Source organism: Drosophila sulfurigaster, chromosome 3 (genome assembly GCF_023558435.1).
Source record: "Drosophila sulfurigaster albostrigata strain 15112-1811.04 chromosome 3, ASM2355843v2, whole genome shotgun sequence".
NCBI classification, from domain to species: Eukaryota; Metazoa; Arthropoda; class Insecta; order Diptera; family Drosophilidae; genus Drosophila; species Drosophila sulfurigaster.
The window spans coordinates 30,021,492-30,038,166 of NC_084883.1; the positions used below are offsets into that span (position 1 = coordinate 30,021,492).

General features: G+C 38.9%; 1 protein-coding gene across 8 annotated transcripts in view; it reads right to left on the reverse strand.

Moving 5' to 3' along the window:
• The window catches only part of LOC133842148 (ecdysone-induced protein 74EF), a 43,174-nt gene that overhangs the window by 17,591 nt on the left and 8,908 nt on the right, over window positions 1-16,675 (reverse strand). For 6 of the 8 annotated variants that reach the window (XM_062275125.1, XM_062275124.1, XM_062275128.1 and 3 more), the window contains exon 2: window positions 49-698. In XM_062275125.1, the coding sequence (XP_062131109.1) occupies window positions 49-698 (650 nt within the window). Of the gene's footprint in view, window positions 1-48; window positions 699-933; window positions 1,228-16,675 lie in introns of those variants that run through there. The other 2 variants (XM_062275126.1, XM_062275127.1) reach the window with 2 other exon arrangements.

Below are 16,675 nucleotides of genomic sequence, written 5' to 3' on the forward strand. Positions count from 1 at the left end.
GGACAGAGTAATATACACCTCAGCAGTGAATGGCATGTGTTTACTTACCACACCCTCGCCAATGTGATGCACCGTGCAGGGAACGTGCGCTGTGGCGCCAATCTGTGTCGTCACCACGGTTGAGTTCTCAGTGCCAAAGTACATGGGCGTGCCGAACACATTATCCGCGCCATCGATGCCATGCGTCGCCTCCAAATGGTTCTCGACGTGCACAGGTATTGGATACGGGCCAGCTGTGTCTTTGGCTTGAATTCGCGAATGCTGTTGCTGCTGCTGCTGCTGGTGATGCAGCTGAGGCAGCTCGTGATGTGGCTGCTGGTGCTGCCGTTTGTCATCGATCAAATTGTTGGAATCGAAGCTCGTTATGCTGCTGCCACTAGCACTACTTCCACTGCCACCACTAGATAACGATGACGACTGCAAGGAGGCTGTCGAGCGTTGTTCGGGCGCTGTCAGTGCGGCCGCCGAGGCGGCGGCAAAGCTCGAGCCGAGCCCAAGCGCTTGTGACATAATTAAATTTTGATTTATATGCCGCTGTAATGCCTCACTTTGGCTGCCTGACGACAACGACAACGACGATGTCGCGCTGTGCTCTTGTTGTCCTGGCGCCATTGTTGTGGCTGTTGCCATTGCGGATGCTTCTTCTGACGCTGTTGCTGCGGCTGTTGCTGGTGCTGTTGTGGCTGCCACAGTGCCGCCTGCAAGAGAGATAGAGAGAGAAAGGGAAGAGCACATTTTAAAATGTGTTAATATATGCGCTGTCTGTCGACGGATAAACAATAACAGCATGAAGTCAATTAATTTGAATGCGCATAAGCGTTGCGTATACGTAATATCGTAATATCTTTTCATTGGGATTTTCATTAGCAGCAGGCGAGCAGAACAGCTCTGCTGAATACTCGCACAGCCTCCGTCCTATTGCTCGCCCCTCACCACCCATTTGCATAAAATGACACAGCTAATTAAGGCTCCTATATAACGTTATTATGATGCGCTAACCCCTGCATCCAGCCTGCCTTCCTCCTCTCAGCTGATGCTGGTGCTGTTGATGTTGCTTTGGCCTTGAGCAATCTCACTTGTACTTATTTGCCCAAAAATCTGCGCATAATTTTCATCAAATTTGTTGTCTTTCTCGTACCAACAACAACAAAAAAGAGGATAAATATGTAAATATTGTCTTGTTTATTACACGTATTTCTGGAAATTGTTGACACACGTGTTGTTAGAAAATAAAACAAAGCACAAATAACACAAAAAACATTAATGTATATTAACATTTTTCTTGTGTTATTTGCTGACCGAAGTTAATTTACTCTTTTTAATGACATCAAAATGAGTAGCTCACTTTTTTTTGCAGTAAATACTTTATTAAATCTGCACAAATATTGGTAATAAAGATTGTCCATGTAGTGCACATTTATGGCAGCAACGGCTATTTAATCTACTGCGCTATGCGTCCCAGTAACTATCAAATGCTCTGCTTATGGTATATGCATATTGCGTATATGCCACACCTTGCTTTATCATTTTGCTATAATTAACCAGTTGAATTTCATATCGCATACAATTAAATATTAATGACGCAATTGATTTTAATTATTCGGCGATAAGCTCTGATAATTGTGAGTGCAATTGACCTATAGAGTTATTTAATGCTTTGCTGCTGTTTAAAGATAAGTTTCATATATATTTTTTTTTCAATTGTTTGACGCCTTTTTAATCTCAAAATAAATTTAAGTATACAAATATTTATATCATTTATGAAGCTAGTTAATGTCTTTTTGCTGTGTTAAGATAAGATTCATATAATTTCTTGGAATTGCTGGACGCTTATTAAATCCACAAATAAAATGGAATTTAAAAACATTTATTTAATTTATTTAAAGTTTATAATTATCATATGTTTTATATAATTCGAGTTGCTCCGAATGAGGGTATACTAATTAAATAAGTACGTACTTTATCATTCGCTGTTTACGCAGGCAAAAAATATGTTCATTTCATATTAAAACAGAGAGACGGAGAGAGAGAGAGAAAGAGAGTGAGAGAAAGGGATTGTCGGAGTACACTTTAGAAGTCTGTGGTTTGTTTTAGTTGATTTTCAGGTTCTGCTAAACAAGGGACATGGCGCATTTTGCCATTAAAGCAACCGCATAACACGTCTGTGCTTCGGTGAATCTCATTTGCAGTGCGTAATTTGTGTAAACCAAATAATATTTCACAATTAAACATAATTGCATTGGGCAAACGGATTTGGTTTTGGTTTCATTTGGTTTGCTTTTTGGCCTTGATTGGCATTTACCGGCAAGTCAATTAAGTCAAATGTTAAATTTCAATTGGTCACGCATACGAATTTAACACCCATTCCTCCAAATCTCTCTCTTCCGCTCTCCCTCTCTCTCGCCCACTCTTAAGCCACAAAATTGTGTAGAATATTAGAGATTTTGATTTTCGTGATGGCATTGCAAATGGCATTGTCGTGTTTTTTGGGTTGTCCTGAGAGACCTGTGTAAGTACTTTACAGCAAATAGGTTTAGTATTTGGCCATTGTTTGAAATTGAAATTCAAAATCGATATGGGAATAACTTTCACATTAATTACTGCCATCATCAAGGGCTGTCAATTCTCACTCCCAGCCAGTAGTTAATTTATGAAATTTATGTTTTACGTATTCCAATTTACAATAAGTACGAGTAAATAAAAGCTCTTAGCTTTTCGAAAATTTCTCTAATTGATTTAAGCAGCTTACAAGTCTATTGAGTGTTGTTATCGTGTTTACATAAAATACCTTTCTATTATTAATTAAAGTTTACAGATCTATTAAATTGCAATATTTACTTGGCGAAAGACATGCAAATACTACAAGTTGAATTTAAACATACAATTTGTATGGGATAAACAAATAAGTAATGTAATTAAAATAATAATTGCAAAGTGTCAATATTGCCAGACAAATGGTAGATGAAAGGCGGGGGATCAAGTGTGTGAATAGAGCTGCTGATGTTGACACAATTGTTCGCAGTTGGCAGTGCATCAATTGTCAATCTATTTGCAGTTGGAATCTACAGAAATTGCTGTCTGTGAATAAGAAATTTAGCAGCCCCCACCGACACTCGCATTCTCAACCAACTATGGGTCTGAGTATATCGCATTTGCGGTTCTTCACTCGACCCGACTAAGGCGCAACAACAACAACAACAACAACACAACAGCAGGAGCAGCAAAGGCAGCAAATAACCAACTGCGTGAGGACAATGCAAGTTCACATTGTCCTGGCTCATTCCGGCCGAAACGCATCATCGTGGCAGTTTTGTCACGTTCGCACGTGACTGTGAACGGAATTCAGCGAATATTTCCCAGTTTCTCGCAGTTCTCCTCGCATAGTTCGCTTCAACTCAACTCGGTGAAGCAGCAATACCAGCAACAACAACAACAACAACCACAACAACAACAACTGTTGGGTCTGTTGCAATATAACCGCAACGCACCACCAAAACTGGCTGCTGTCTCTTGTTGGGTCTGCTCTGTTCTATTCTGCGCTTCGCTCTGTTGCTGTGTGTTGTGTTGTTGCGGCATTTGCATTTGCATTTGCCCCAATCCCAGATAGAAAGCACAAAAAAAAGAAAATATAGAAGAGAAAAATAGAAGAAAATTTGCATTCTTCGGCTGCAGTTGGGCGACTTTGTAATTGAATTTTTCACAGCGAGTGGCTGTTGTTGTTGTTGTTATTCGTGTTGCGGCTGGTAGTGATGGTGTAGTTGCCACTGCTGCTGCTGCTGTGGTTCGTTATGTTGCCGCGTTGTGGATTTACAAGCACTGCGCATTGTCAGCTCAGTGAGGTGCACTTGCAACACCAACAGCAAGAACAACAACAAAATGGCAAAGGCGCGCATTATGCCGCAAACATTTTGCACCAAAGACAACAACAATTTCCATTTTCTACTCCGCTTGTGTGTGTGTGCATTGCTGATTATTAACGCTGCAACATTCACCGAGCACGGCAAATGCAACTCACCCAAGCAAACACAGTGTGTGCGTCTCTCATGACATTTTAATCAAAAGTTTTTTGCTTACATTTTCTCAACTTAATGTCAAATGATTATTCATACGTCTGTTTGTGTCAACAGTGCGTATGTGTAATGCTCAACAAGCAATAATTTAATGCCATATTATAAAACTAATACATTTAGTATGTTATGCTATTAATATTATTCAATTGCAACATTAACTAAATCATCTCTAATTTGATTGTGTGTTTGCTAGCCAGCAAATGTAAATTATACAGCTTAATTTATCTGCAGATGCATTTAGATGCTCACATTAATTACGTTCGAGTTCGTTTTTCATGTAATCCAATAAAAAATCTAATTAAATACAAGAGAGTTTCAAAATGAACTATTTGTTTAAGCTGGAGTTCTCTATATTAGTATATATTTATATTTTTATATTGCTAACATGTTTCCATATTGCCATATTTCAATATTTCTATATTCCCGTATCGCCATGTTTCAATATTTCTATATTTATATATATCTATATTTCTATAATACTATATTTTCTATTTTTTTTTATATATAATTACATTTTTATATTTCCATATTTATATACATATGTCGATATTTCTATATTTTTAATATTTCCATATTTCTACATTTATATTTGTCTATATCTATATTTATCTCCCTAGTATATCGATATACCCTTAGATAGAGCATTGTGAAAATATATAGTATGTCATGTACATTTCCGTTTCGTTCTTTGCTTTTCTGTCTTCCTCTTGTCTCTAATTTGCTGCACATAATTTTTTTGTCGCTGTTAACTAAATTTGCGGTCAGCGCTGTAATTTAAAGCATGCAGCAAACAATTGACACAAATTTTTCGTTCAACAAATTTGCGACAATGGCCCGCAAGTTGCTTAGTTGAGCTGCAAATTGAAAAGTTTTAATTAAATGCTTAAAATTTATCAATTAGTTCGTACGCTGAATATGTTGCTGTTGCCTTTTCTCCTTCCTAATGCTATCTCACTTTTAAACTCTGTCTATCGCCAGCTTTCTCTGTCTATTTCCCGCGGTATTTGGTTTTCAATTTTGCAACGCAAAATTTGAAAATTTTGGTTTTGGAACAAAATGAGCATTCGCATTCTGCTAACGGAAACAAAAAGGATGGCTCTTGTCGCTGCCGTTGCCAAGGCTGTTGCTGTTGCCGTTGTTGTTGCCAAGTTTTCGAGTTTTCGAGCTGCTGTTCATTACGGGAAAAGTTCTATGAAACGCGGCGGCGGCCAAAGAAGTTTTCCAGTAGCAGCGGCGAAAACTCGCCAAGTTGTTTTTATTGCAAATATTGTTCAAGCTAAATGTTTGCATTTGACACTTGGCGGTAATTTTGTGTAAATGCGTCAACTGGCCTCTGGCCATGAACTGGCAACAACTCCACCAACAAAACAGTAACTGTAACAATCCATGGAGAGATGAGGCAACATTTAATTGGGGCACGCCCACACGTACACAAAAATGGACGCCAGAGCGTTTAACTTTGCGACTGTCATAATTTTTATAGGACGTTAACATTAACAGCCAACAGTCAAGTTGAACAATGGTTCCGACCACCCGAGAGTATCCAGTGTATTCCAGATGTCAGATCCAGGATTCTATCTCGACTCGGTCTCGGCCTCGACGTCAAGTACAAGTGTAAAATCAGATAAGTGTTCTACGCGGCGGTGGCGGTGGCGGCAACTTGCAACTAGCGACTATTTGCCATTTATTTTCCAATAAAGCGTCACCGAGCTGCGTTCTTAACAATCATTAATGCCACATCCTCTCGCTCTCTCTTCTAGTAAACAGCTGGCAGACTTCACAAAAGGGCCACTAACTGCGCGTGGAGGAGGCGCACATAAAAAGGCATTAAGACTAAAGTAAAGTGCCTATTTAAGTTGAGTCATAAAATTGGCTTTCTATCTGGCAAATGGCAGCGAAAGTAAGGCAAAGCAAGGCTACGCAAAGCAACGACTGTGGCAAGTCCTGCCAAGTCCTTTCAAGCGACGCGATTCTGCGATTCTTCTAATTTTATTTATTTTATTTCAATGCGTGTCTAAGTGCTCAACTTTGAGTCTACAATATGCCAAATGCCAGAATCGTACTCGTGTTTATATAAAAGCATTCTTAACTTTGCATAGTTCAAATTGCTTAAGAGAGACAACAGCAAAAACTTGGCTAATTAGCCGCAGCACCAAGAATTTAATTAGTTTGTTGGCTAATCGAAATTCCAGTGCGTTTTTATTATGCGATTGCTGCTGTTTGTTGTCGTCGTCGTCGTTGTTGTCGTCGCTTCTTGACTGTTCAAGCAATTCATCAGTCAAGTTCTATATTTGGCAACATGTAATGCTTGTCATAAGTATCAAATTCTGATTTTTTCTGCCACTTCATCAAATGAGGCTTCAACACACACTCTCGCGTCGCCGTTTTTTGTCAATAAATGGCGTCAGTGTAAGCTTTGCTGGCGCAACATTGTTAACGTTTTTGGCATCATATTTCCAGGAATGCCTACAGAAAGCAATACTGCCAGACGACACGACTTTACGATATCCTATATCTAACACTGTTATTTTAAATTAATGTAATTGAACATCTGGCAAGAGATCAGATAACGTTAAAGTAATGTAAAGCACATTAGTACAAGTTTTTGTGTCATTTTATAAATAACAACTGTCAATTAAAAAGACTCTGCATACTTTATTTTAATCCATAAAATCAAGATAAAATCATAATTCCTTAATTGTATACAAGATTTAGAATCAATAATTAAGGCATTGAATGACGGCTCTTTTTAAATGAAATTCTATTTAGTAATATGCTAGATAAGGATAACAAATAGTAAATATAGGTAAGACCAAGAAATTCATAAATTTGTAACAGATTTAAAACTAATATAGAAATCATTGAACGGAAGCACCTTTGAAATTCAATTTTATGAAATATAAGATAGATAAGAATATCTTCAATCAACACTAAACTTATTTTCCTCACACTCTCAAACTTTACTTGACTGTCATCTAAAGTGTGTGATAAACGCTTCGCTTTTACCGAGTCTCATTAAATCAAACCCCACACAATTTGTTTCATAAATTGCACATTGACAATATACCCCATTTATTTAAGCAATGCGCAGCATCAAAATCCATGGGAGACTGGCAAAAAATCGAAAGAGCGAAAGCAAAAGCAAAAAGTATGCGCAACATTAATAAATTATGCGAACAAAATAAATAAGGTACAAATATGCTACAGTGAGCTTTTATATCTGCAAAGCCATTGAGCTGGGCTTGGGTGTGTGCTTGTGTGTGTGTGCGGGTGTGAAATCAAACGGAAAAGTCAGCAAAAGAGGAAAATATAAAAGAGCATAAGTTAAGTGCGTCATGTGGCAAGTGTGGCACGACTTTGGCTTTGGGTTAGAGCGGGGAGGCATGTGAATCCTTACCGTCTGCTGCTGTCTGTTGAGTGTGGCCTCTAATGAAGATTTATATTTTCTATAGCTCACACACAGATACACACACACACACCATTAGAGGCTTTGCAATGCGCCGCATTTGGGCAAATTGCAAGCACGTGCAAATTAGAATACAAATACGAATACGTCTACGAACGTTGAATACAACGAGTGCCGCTGCCGCTGCCACTGCCGCTTTCCATGCTTGACTAAGCACTTTGAATAGTCCGACCTCGGGGTAAAAGGGCAACAACGGCAACGACGGTAACGACTTCAATAAATGTTTAGTATCTCTGTCCCGTCAAAATGTCCCAAAAGCCGATGCTAGAAGCGAGAGTGAACCGACAACCGAACTAAGTTCCGGCCCTCGACTCGTCTCTTAGACTCTAGACTTGACTCGACTGTCCTTCAGTACATAAAATTAAATTGTCAACTTCCGTAATGCGGCGCATAAACACACAAACTGCGGAGCCAAAACGCTCCGCCATGTGCCTGACCAAAGTGGCCGAGCATCAAAGTGAAAATATTATTAAAAGCGAAATAAAGCAGAAACAAAAAAGCAACACAAACTCGAAAAAAAAGAAAAACGAAAAACCAAATTCCAAATATATATGTATGTATAAAATAACAAACACAGCAACAAGGACCACAATTGGAAAAGGAACTTTTTGGCAGTCCACTTAATTCGGCTCCCAGCAGCTCCGCAGTCCAGACACACTTGACATTTTATACAAAGCAGGCGACGTCGCGTCGCAGTCCACTCTCAAACTCAGTTGAGTCTCAAACTCAATCTCAATCGCTGTCCCAAACCTAGCCCTCTGGCCATAATATATATATACATATATATATATACAGCGAACAGAGAGGATATAAACTGCTTCACCGGATGTGGCAAATTTGGGGTTCAGACGTAATCAAAGCTAAACACTTTTTGCCTACGCTCTGCCAGATTTCTTTTTTATAATAACTGCGTAAATGTATCTCAAAATGAGCAGTCCTTTTTTTAAGTGGTTTCTCATTTAAGCATAGTTTTAGCTGACTTACAAAGGTGTGTGGTGGGTCTGCACTTCATCATTGTGCAGCGATTTGTGAAATACAGAATCTATTTTAATTCATTTTTTTATCTTTTCATATTTATCTTTTTTTTCGTATTGCGTATTTACTATAGAGCAACTGATTGAATAGAAACATCATTTCCATTAATTCCACTTTCAAAATAAAGTATGTCGATTTGGAGACAGCTTTGTAAGCTATCCAATATAAAGTTTTAAAATATTCGAAGACTATAACTAAAAATAAAAAAATATATATATTGAACAAAAATAAAAACTTAAATAAATATAAAATACATATAAACACAAGAGTCTATTTTGTAGGATTTTTCATTTATTTTTATATTTGTTTTTTTTTTTTTTAAATATCATTACTTACGATAAATGTTATTATAAATTCAATTTCCTCCAGAGATTTATATAATATGATTTGTATAGTTCATTTGTTGTTCAATAAGTAGTGTATTCAGTCGTCCCCATTGCTTAGCTAAATCGCACAAGTCATACCTTTGCTTCGGCTTGAGCGCATATTACATTTAATGCCCTTGGACGTCACCTATTTAAGTTCAATTTATTTTGCGGCCGAAAGGACATCTAAACGAATGCCATTGATCGATTCTCCTGCCCATCTTCATCTCCATCTCAATCTTCATTCCTTATGCCACTTCCTGTTTCCCCTTCTTTCTCCTCTACTCTCTCTGTGGCCCATTTCCAAACCCAATTCGCATTTCAAATGTGACATTGGGCTCTTCAGATTGGCCAAATCTCATCCTGGCTTTTATGTACCAGTTGTTTGTTGTTGCTGCTTCTTAACACATTTTTATGCGCCACTGTGAACTGTCACATTTTGTACTACATAAAGGCAACCTGACACGGGGATAGGGACTAGCTGACTCTTTGTTGAGTGATGGGGATGAGTAAACGGCGAGTGTTTGCCCTTATCCATTTGATGCCGTTGACATTTCCACACGCTAAGCTAAGCCCAAATAGCAAATGGCATTGGCATTTTGGCTTTACCCACCGGATGTCCAACATTCGCTTTTTTGCCAAAATGTTTTCAGTCCAAAAATCGCAAAATCAAATTGCGGTTTTATTTGAGTATTTTGTCAATTTACTGTGATATGCGTTCACCCGATTTGCTGACAGATTTAACACAGGTGAGTTCGTTTCGGTTTTGTGGTCCTCTTTTTGCAATTAAAATGCCAGCAGGAATTCAATTATAGTGCGAGTTCACAACTTGAGGTCTCAGCAGGCCACAATTGTTTTTTTTTGGCTTCAAAATCTGAATCTCTCTCTCTCTCTCTCTCTGTGGACCTAAAGAATTTTAAACCACAAAATTTGTGTGTGTTTTGTGCAATGCAATGTGAATGTGAAAAAGAGAAGTATCTTTGTTTAAAATTAAGCAATTTTTTCTGTGGTTAAAATTGTGTTGCTGATTGGCATTTCAATCTAACAAACACACACACACTTTCGCTGCCTTCAGGGGGGGCGCGATGTGTGTGCACCTGGAGTTTAGCAACAGGCAGCACAAGTAGCCAATTTTAGGAGCAGCAAAAGCAAAAGCAACAGCAACATTGGCTGACTGCATTCACAGAAACTTTTTGCCTCGTGCGTAATATAAGTTAGTCGTCTGTGGATTTAGTTGCTAAACTTGCTTTCACATGCAATTGCAGTTATTTCTCTTGCTCCACCTCTTGTTTTCTTGTTGTGCTTGCCTTGGCGCTTATTATCTTAAACAAATTGACTTTAATTTTTGCAGCAAACAACAAACAGCAACTGGCGCCAGTGCACTTTGCATGACTTCCGTCCATTATGTTTGTTGGCCCAATGATTGAGCCATGATTGAGCCTGACGTGATGTTGTGTATTTTGTGTTTTGTGTGTGTATTTTGTGCATTCGTGACTGGACAACATTTTGCTTAGACGGTTAAAGGTAAACCTTTTCGCAGACAAGTTAATTGCACAAGTTTCCGTTGCAGTAATCAATTTGGTGCAACTTCTACTTCGGTGCCACATGCAGCAAGGACACAACGCTGAAATGTATGCTTTACATTTTGTGGCGAGTGCAGTGCGGAATAAAGTGCAGTGTGCAGTGGAGTGCCTAGTCCAGTCAGTCTACCAGAGAAACTCATCAGAAAGTGCGCCCGCGGTGCTCTTTGATTTGCAGCAAGTCAAGGCAAGGCCAATGCAAACATTTCCACATTTCCACTTGCCAAATATACACACACACACACACACATACCTCCCTCTCTCTCTTTCTGTCTATCTCTCTGTTTTACTGCCATTACCTTTCTCCATCTGCTCAGTGTGTGAGTTTTGGTTCGCATTGAAAGACTCAGCTGGATTTTGGTCGTTTTGCGACTAGAAACTATGCTCTCTATGCTATTGGAAGCAGGTGACTTCATTGCATTTGGTGAAACGTGAATTGCTGTTGCTTCTTGTATTGCTATTGCTATTGCTATTGTGTTGCGGTGGGCTTCATCAAGTACGCGTTTGTGGCATTATTATTGCCTCCACAAAATCCCCACTCGACAACACACAATATCCGCAATTCCCGCTCCCTCCATTGGCTTTCATTTTTTCTCTCTTTTTTTCGTTTTCTCTCTCTCTGCATTCGCCAAATTAGCCAAAGCAATTTCAAGAAATTATTATCATTGACTAAGTGATAAGCAGAAGAAGAATGGGAAAGAGCCGCAGGACTGGGATTCTCGCTCTCGCTGTCATAAATTTATTGATTTGCCAAAGGCATTCATAATGAATTATGATAATTAAGTCACAAAATGCCTAATGAATGCCTGTCACAAATGCTAAGAGTAATTTATACGTTTCACTGCGCACAACAGCAATTCCCGATCAATAAATCAGTTTATTAGCCACGACAAAAAAAAGAAGAAAAATCATGACTAAATACGTCTACGATTGTTGTATCCACAGTGCTTGCCACATGCCTCGTGCCATCATCACTCATTCCCAAAAGGAAGGAGAAGAGCAGCAGGAGAGGGAAGTAGCATTGCATTACAAGAATCAAGCGAAAAAGCCAGCGGGTATAATAATAATGCCAAGTTTGGACTTAACTGAGTTAAGCAACAAACTTTTCCACTTTTGAGTTTTTAACAGCAGCAAAGGACATTCACACAAACACACACAGAGTGTGAGAGAGAGAAGGAAAAAGCCAGAAAAGGGGAAGAAGAGTGGGGCAGACTACAACCAAAATTGTTAAGCATAAACATAAAGCTGGCGCATTGGAAATTAATTTTATTTAAGATTTACTTGTTTGCAATTCTATTTGCGTACCAATGCCACGCCCACGCCAACGTCCGCACCCACTTTCATGCATACACACACAGATACAGACAGCGACATAGACATAGTCATAGACAGAGACATTGGAGCCATGATATCTACGCAAAAAGCATAAATTTTTGCGGGCAACATTGCAAAAATGAATGAAATGAATGAAAGGCATGTGGCTGACACAAACATTTCAACATGACGTTTATGATACCCTGCACATTAAAATGAACTAAAACAGGCTAAGCTGAACTAGTGACAAATAAGAAGCATTAGAATATTTTGTAATATTATATATTGGAATAAACAATTTTGTGCTCTACTTGAATATTTTAAATATTTCTAAATTTAAGTAAAATTAGGAATGTGATTTTGAAATAAAAAAATTTTCGGCTGTATTCATTTCCCAATTTACTTTAAGCTAATATATCATTTATTGGTAGATTATTGAGGTAAATTATCAAAGGAGTAATTTGATGATTTATTATTACATAATAATTATTAAAAAACTAATAAATCTTGTTTGTTTTCCAATGTATTCTTAGCATCTATGATTTAATAATCGAAGTAATTTAAACAATAGAAAATATATATGTGCTCTATTTTATAATATAGCTCCGTGACGTCTATCCAAGATATCTCAGGCCATGCAATTTAAACAATAGAAAATATACATGTGCGCTTTTTTATATTATAGCTCGGTGACATCTATCCAACATATTTCAGGCCAATTCTAATTTGTGCTGGATATGCTGCAGTCGTGCAAGCTTTTTCAAAAGAATGTTTGCTTATATTTTCGCGATATGCTGGCAAATCTGCGTCTAAGGCAGGAAATATTCAATCTATGCGGTATATGCGTATATTTCACAATACGCAACACACACAAAACGCACACACACATACCTACCTACACACATACGTACACATAGAGATGGAGACGGGGAAGTTACCTCATTGTTAAAGCAAAGTCAAGTGAATAAATGCAAAGCAGTTGGGGAAGGCAAAATGAATGCGGATTGTGGGTATGCAACTGAGTACTCGACTTGACTCCACTCGACTCGCCTTGCCTCAATTCGAATGAGATACTGAGGCAACTGAGGCGCTGGAAAGAAACTGCCTTTTGCTGTGGCAAATTCTGGCTGCTGGCTGCTGTCTCATCGCGTGTTTGTCTTATGCGGTGTCTGTCCCATCACTTGCCCCCTTGTGCCCCTTCGCTTGCCACCGCAGGCAAGCAGATATACTTTTACAATACATGCTTGCTTACAGTATCTAATGGCAAAATTTTGTTGTCGCAGTTGCAAAGCGCGAGAGTCGCAGAGAGTGCGACATGTAGCAAGTTTGCTCTGTGGCAGAGTCTCGCAGAGTCACAGAACAGAGTCTTTGCTGTCATCATCATATTCTTCGTTGCCGCTGCCGTTTGCTGTTGTCTTTTCGCTTTGCCAAGTTATATATTTTTTTCTGTGTTTTCTGTATTTTTTTCTTCTGCCAACGACCCCGCTACGAACCTCTTTCCCTCCGCTTCCCCCTGCTGTATACCCTTTTGGCTTTTGTTGACAGTATCATTAGGCATTGCTGCTGCTTGCTGCTGGCGCTGCTGTGTGTTAACCGTTATCATTTGTTGTCCTTGAGTTGCGCTCAAGTCTTTTGTGCGCTGAAACTGAAATCGCGTAAATTTCTGCCCTGCCCCCTGCCCGCCGCTCCCTCTGTCAACTGCCTTAGTCCAAAGATTAAAGGCAACAAATAAGAAGGCAGCCAAAGAAATACGCCACTTTTCTTTCCCATTCTTCGTTCGCAGTTTTTTCTGTTTGGCTCTTGCTTTTTTTTTTGCTTAGTCGGCTGCCAGACTAAATTTATCTGGCATGCTTTATGTGCCATATACGCATTTATACTCCCCATATACATATATACATATATATATATATATTTATAATTTGCGGTTTTCCCTTAGTTTTTTTGTGTGCGTTGAGTTCCGTTGCTCTACTCTGAAATTTAAGCAGTCGGCCATAAATTACACTTGTTGGGCACTTTCCACTTTCTATTTTCCACTTGCCACTTTTCCACTTTCCTTTCCACTTTCCGCACTTTCACTTGAGCGGGCCGAGCACACAAATATTTGCATACTTCTGGGCGCCAGCGAGTTTCAATACGTTTTCGGCTCATTATCACAGAAGTCGACGCTTCAATTGCGTCACTTCGTCCGTCCGTCTGTCTCTGTTTGTTTGTCAGTTGGTTAGTCGGTTAGTCGGTCAGTCAGTAATCCGACCGCAGAGCGACTGCCAGTTGCAAACACCCCTTGCCATGCCTTGCCAATAATTTCGAGAGCAATTTTCATAAATTAGCTTGTCACACGCTCCGCGCGCACTTCCCACCACGCTAAGCTCTCTCTACAGCCTCTCCTCTCAACTGTCAACTACTTCAACTGTAATCCAAATTGTTACGCAAGGTCTACTCACATACACACATACACACACACACACACACACATTCTCGTACACACACTTAAATATATATGTATTTATTCCATGCGCCCTTAAGGCAAGCAACTGAATTTGCTTTTTAGTTACAATTTCTGCGTGGGCGTCGTTCTCGTTGTCGTTCTCGTTGTCGTATGGCAACTGCCATGTTTAGAAGTGGGCTGAGAGAGACGGAGGAGTGTGAGTAGTGTGGGTAGTTGGGGGAGTCAAATTTACTGCGCTTTAAACTTTAATTTATGTAGAGCACAAACACACAGATAGGCTGCCAAATGTGCAGCCAGCAAATGGGCCAAAAGTTAAAGCGAAACCCCTTTCCCAGCTCAAGTGTAAATTATCAACGGTAATTAAGTAAAGCCTAGCATGCATATGCGTGTGTCTCCTTCTCCCCTCTCTCTCTCAGCGTGCTTAAGCCATTAAATGTGTAGCCCGCGTATCGCATTGACTATAAATTTCAAATTTAATTCCAAAGACAAGCGCATAAACCGCACAAAACAACATTCAAATCATGCCAAAGTTGCGGCTTTTGTTTGCACACAAATACACAAAAAAAATGAAGAGAAATGTTCATAAAATTAACGAATTAATCAATAAACATTAAAAAAACAGAAAAAATGCAAGCTGCGCTGCGCAATTAAAATGAATTAATTAATTTTTCGCTTGACCGGATTTTTGTTCAAATTAATGCAAATTTGGCAAAGTCAGAGATCAGAGCGTAAATGTTGCAAACTCCACAAATTGAGAAATGTTTTCGACAGCTTCATATCGATTGTTTTTATAGCTCATTTAGAACTAGGCTGAATAATTAAACGCAGCTGGCTGTCTTTAATGGTCTTGTTTTTTGATTAACATTTTTACTTTCAAAATGAAAACCTTCTTTTAACATTGAAATTCTAGTTTCAAAAACTTTTCCAAATGTCACTTAATTATTCTATGTTTTATAGAATTTTTTATTATAATATGGAAAATTGTCTTTTAAAATTGTAATTTTTAAATATTATTTAAAAAAGCACTCCTTTATTCTTTTTTTTTAAATCTTGTTATTAGACAGCATTTTTTTCAATTGAACATATTCTTTAAGATCAATTTTTTTATTTTCAAAATATTTTTCAATAGTCACTCACTTATTTTTGTGCTCAAAATGTTTCAAGCTTCCTTGCTACTAAAAGAGTCCCTATGTATCTCTCTTACTTCAAATTCCTTGCTGCAACTTTAAGAGGCAAATTTCAATAAACCTACAGAGTTTAGATCATTATGATCCGAATGCTGCGCAGAATGCCTCGACATGAATATTAAGTGGCGTGGTAACCTTGAAAACTATTCCTACAGTTGAGGCCACAATGTCCAGAGCAATGTTATGTAGCAACTGCTGCCCCTGCCACAATGTAAGGTACACAAAAAAAGAGGAAGGTTGGAGGGCTGGAAAAAAACGCTGGTAGAAAATTAATTACCGCATCATGGCGCGAAAATGGCCGCCGCGTTCGCTAATGCCTCAAAAGTCATGTCTAACTTTTGTGCGCTGCCAACTAAAAAGTTTCTAATTACGACCGTGAAACCGGCTGGCGGTTTTTTATTCACTTACAACAGAATGGGCAGAGAGGGGAGAGGCAGCAACAGAGTGGAAAACACTGAGGTAATGTGTACTGGCAGGCGCTTATCATTTGGTGTTTAAGTTTTTAATACAAGCTTCAGTTGTTGGGCCATATATAAACCACTCCCCATCTGCTCTTATGATTCTGATTTCGTGGCCTCTGTTGGGGAACCAAAAGAAGGTAAGGTGGCAGGAACAGAGGCAGCGAGGAACCGGAACTTCGAGGCAGCGGGTAGCGAATGGAAGCCATGTAAATTGTAATTACACTTAAAACCATAATCCGGCTTTATGTGTAAAGCGCGCTTCGTTTGATATGGGGCGTTGCCGAAAAGGCGCATTAAAGGACTGCTAAGCAGGGAGCTTTAGACAGACAAGACAGCCGTGAGTTACAGTTACTTAAGGCACATTCCCAAGGTGAGCCTTACCAGCAGTTTTTCGCAGTTCGCTGGCCAAGGATACGGCCCCGGGATACTCCGTGAAATGCATTGAGCGCGGAGAAATCTTTAATCGCATAAATTGAATTTATGTCTATTGGAAACTGAAATCCAAAGTGATTGTTGTTCTAAACAGTCGTAGTTATAGAGAGTGAAAGAAATTATGCGGAACCAAAAAAAAAAAGTAGAAAGATCAAAGTGTTTTCAGAAATGGAAGATAAAGGAAGAAAGGAAAGAATAGTAGCCAAAATGCATGACTACAAGAGACCCCGTAAAATACATTAAGCGCGCAAAAATCATTAATCGCATGAATTTGATAGCTAAATTGAGTGTTGTACTTAACAATATTGTTTACAGTAGC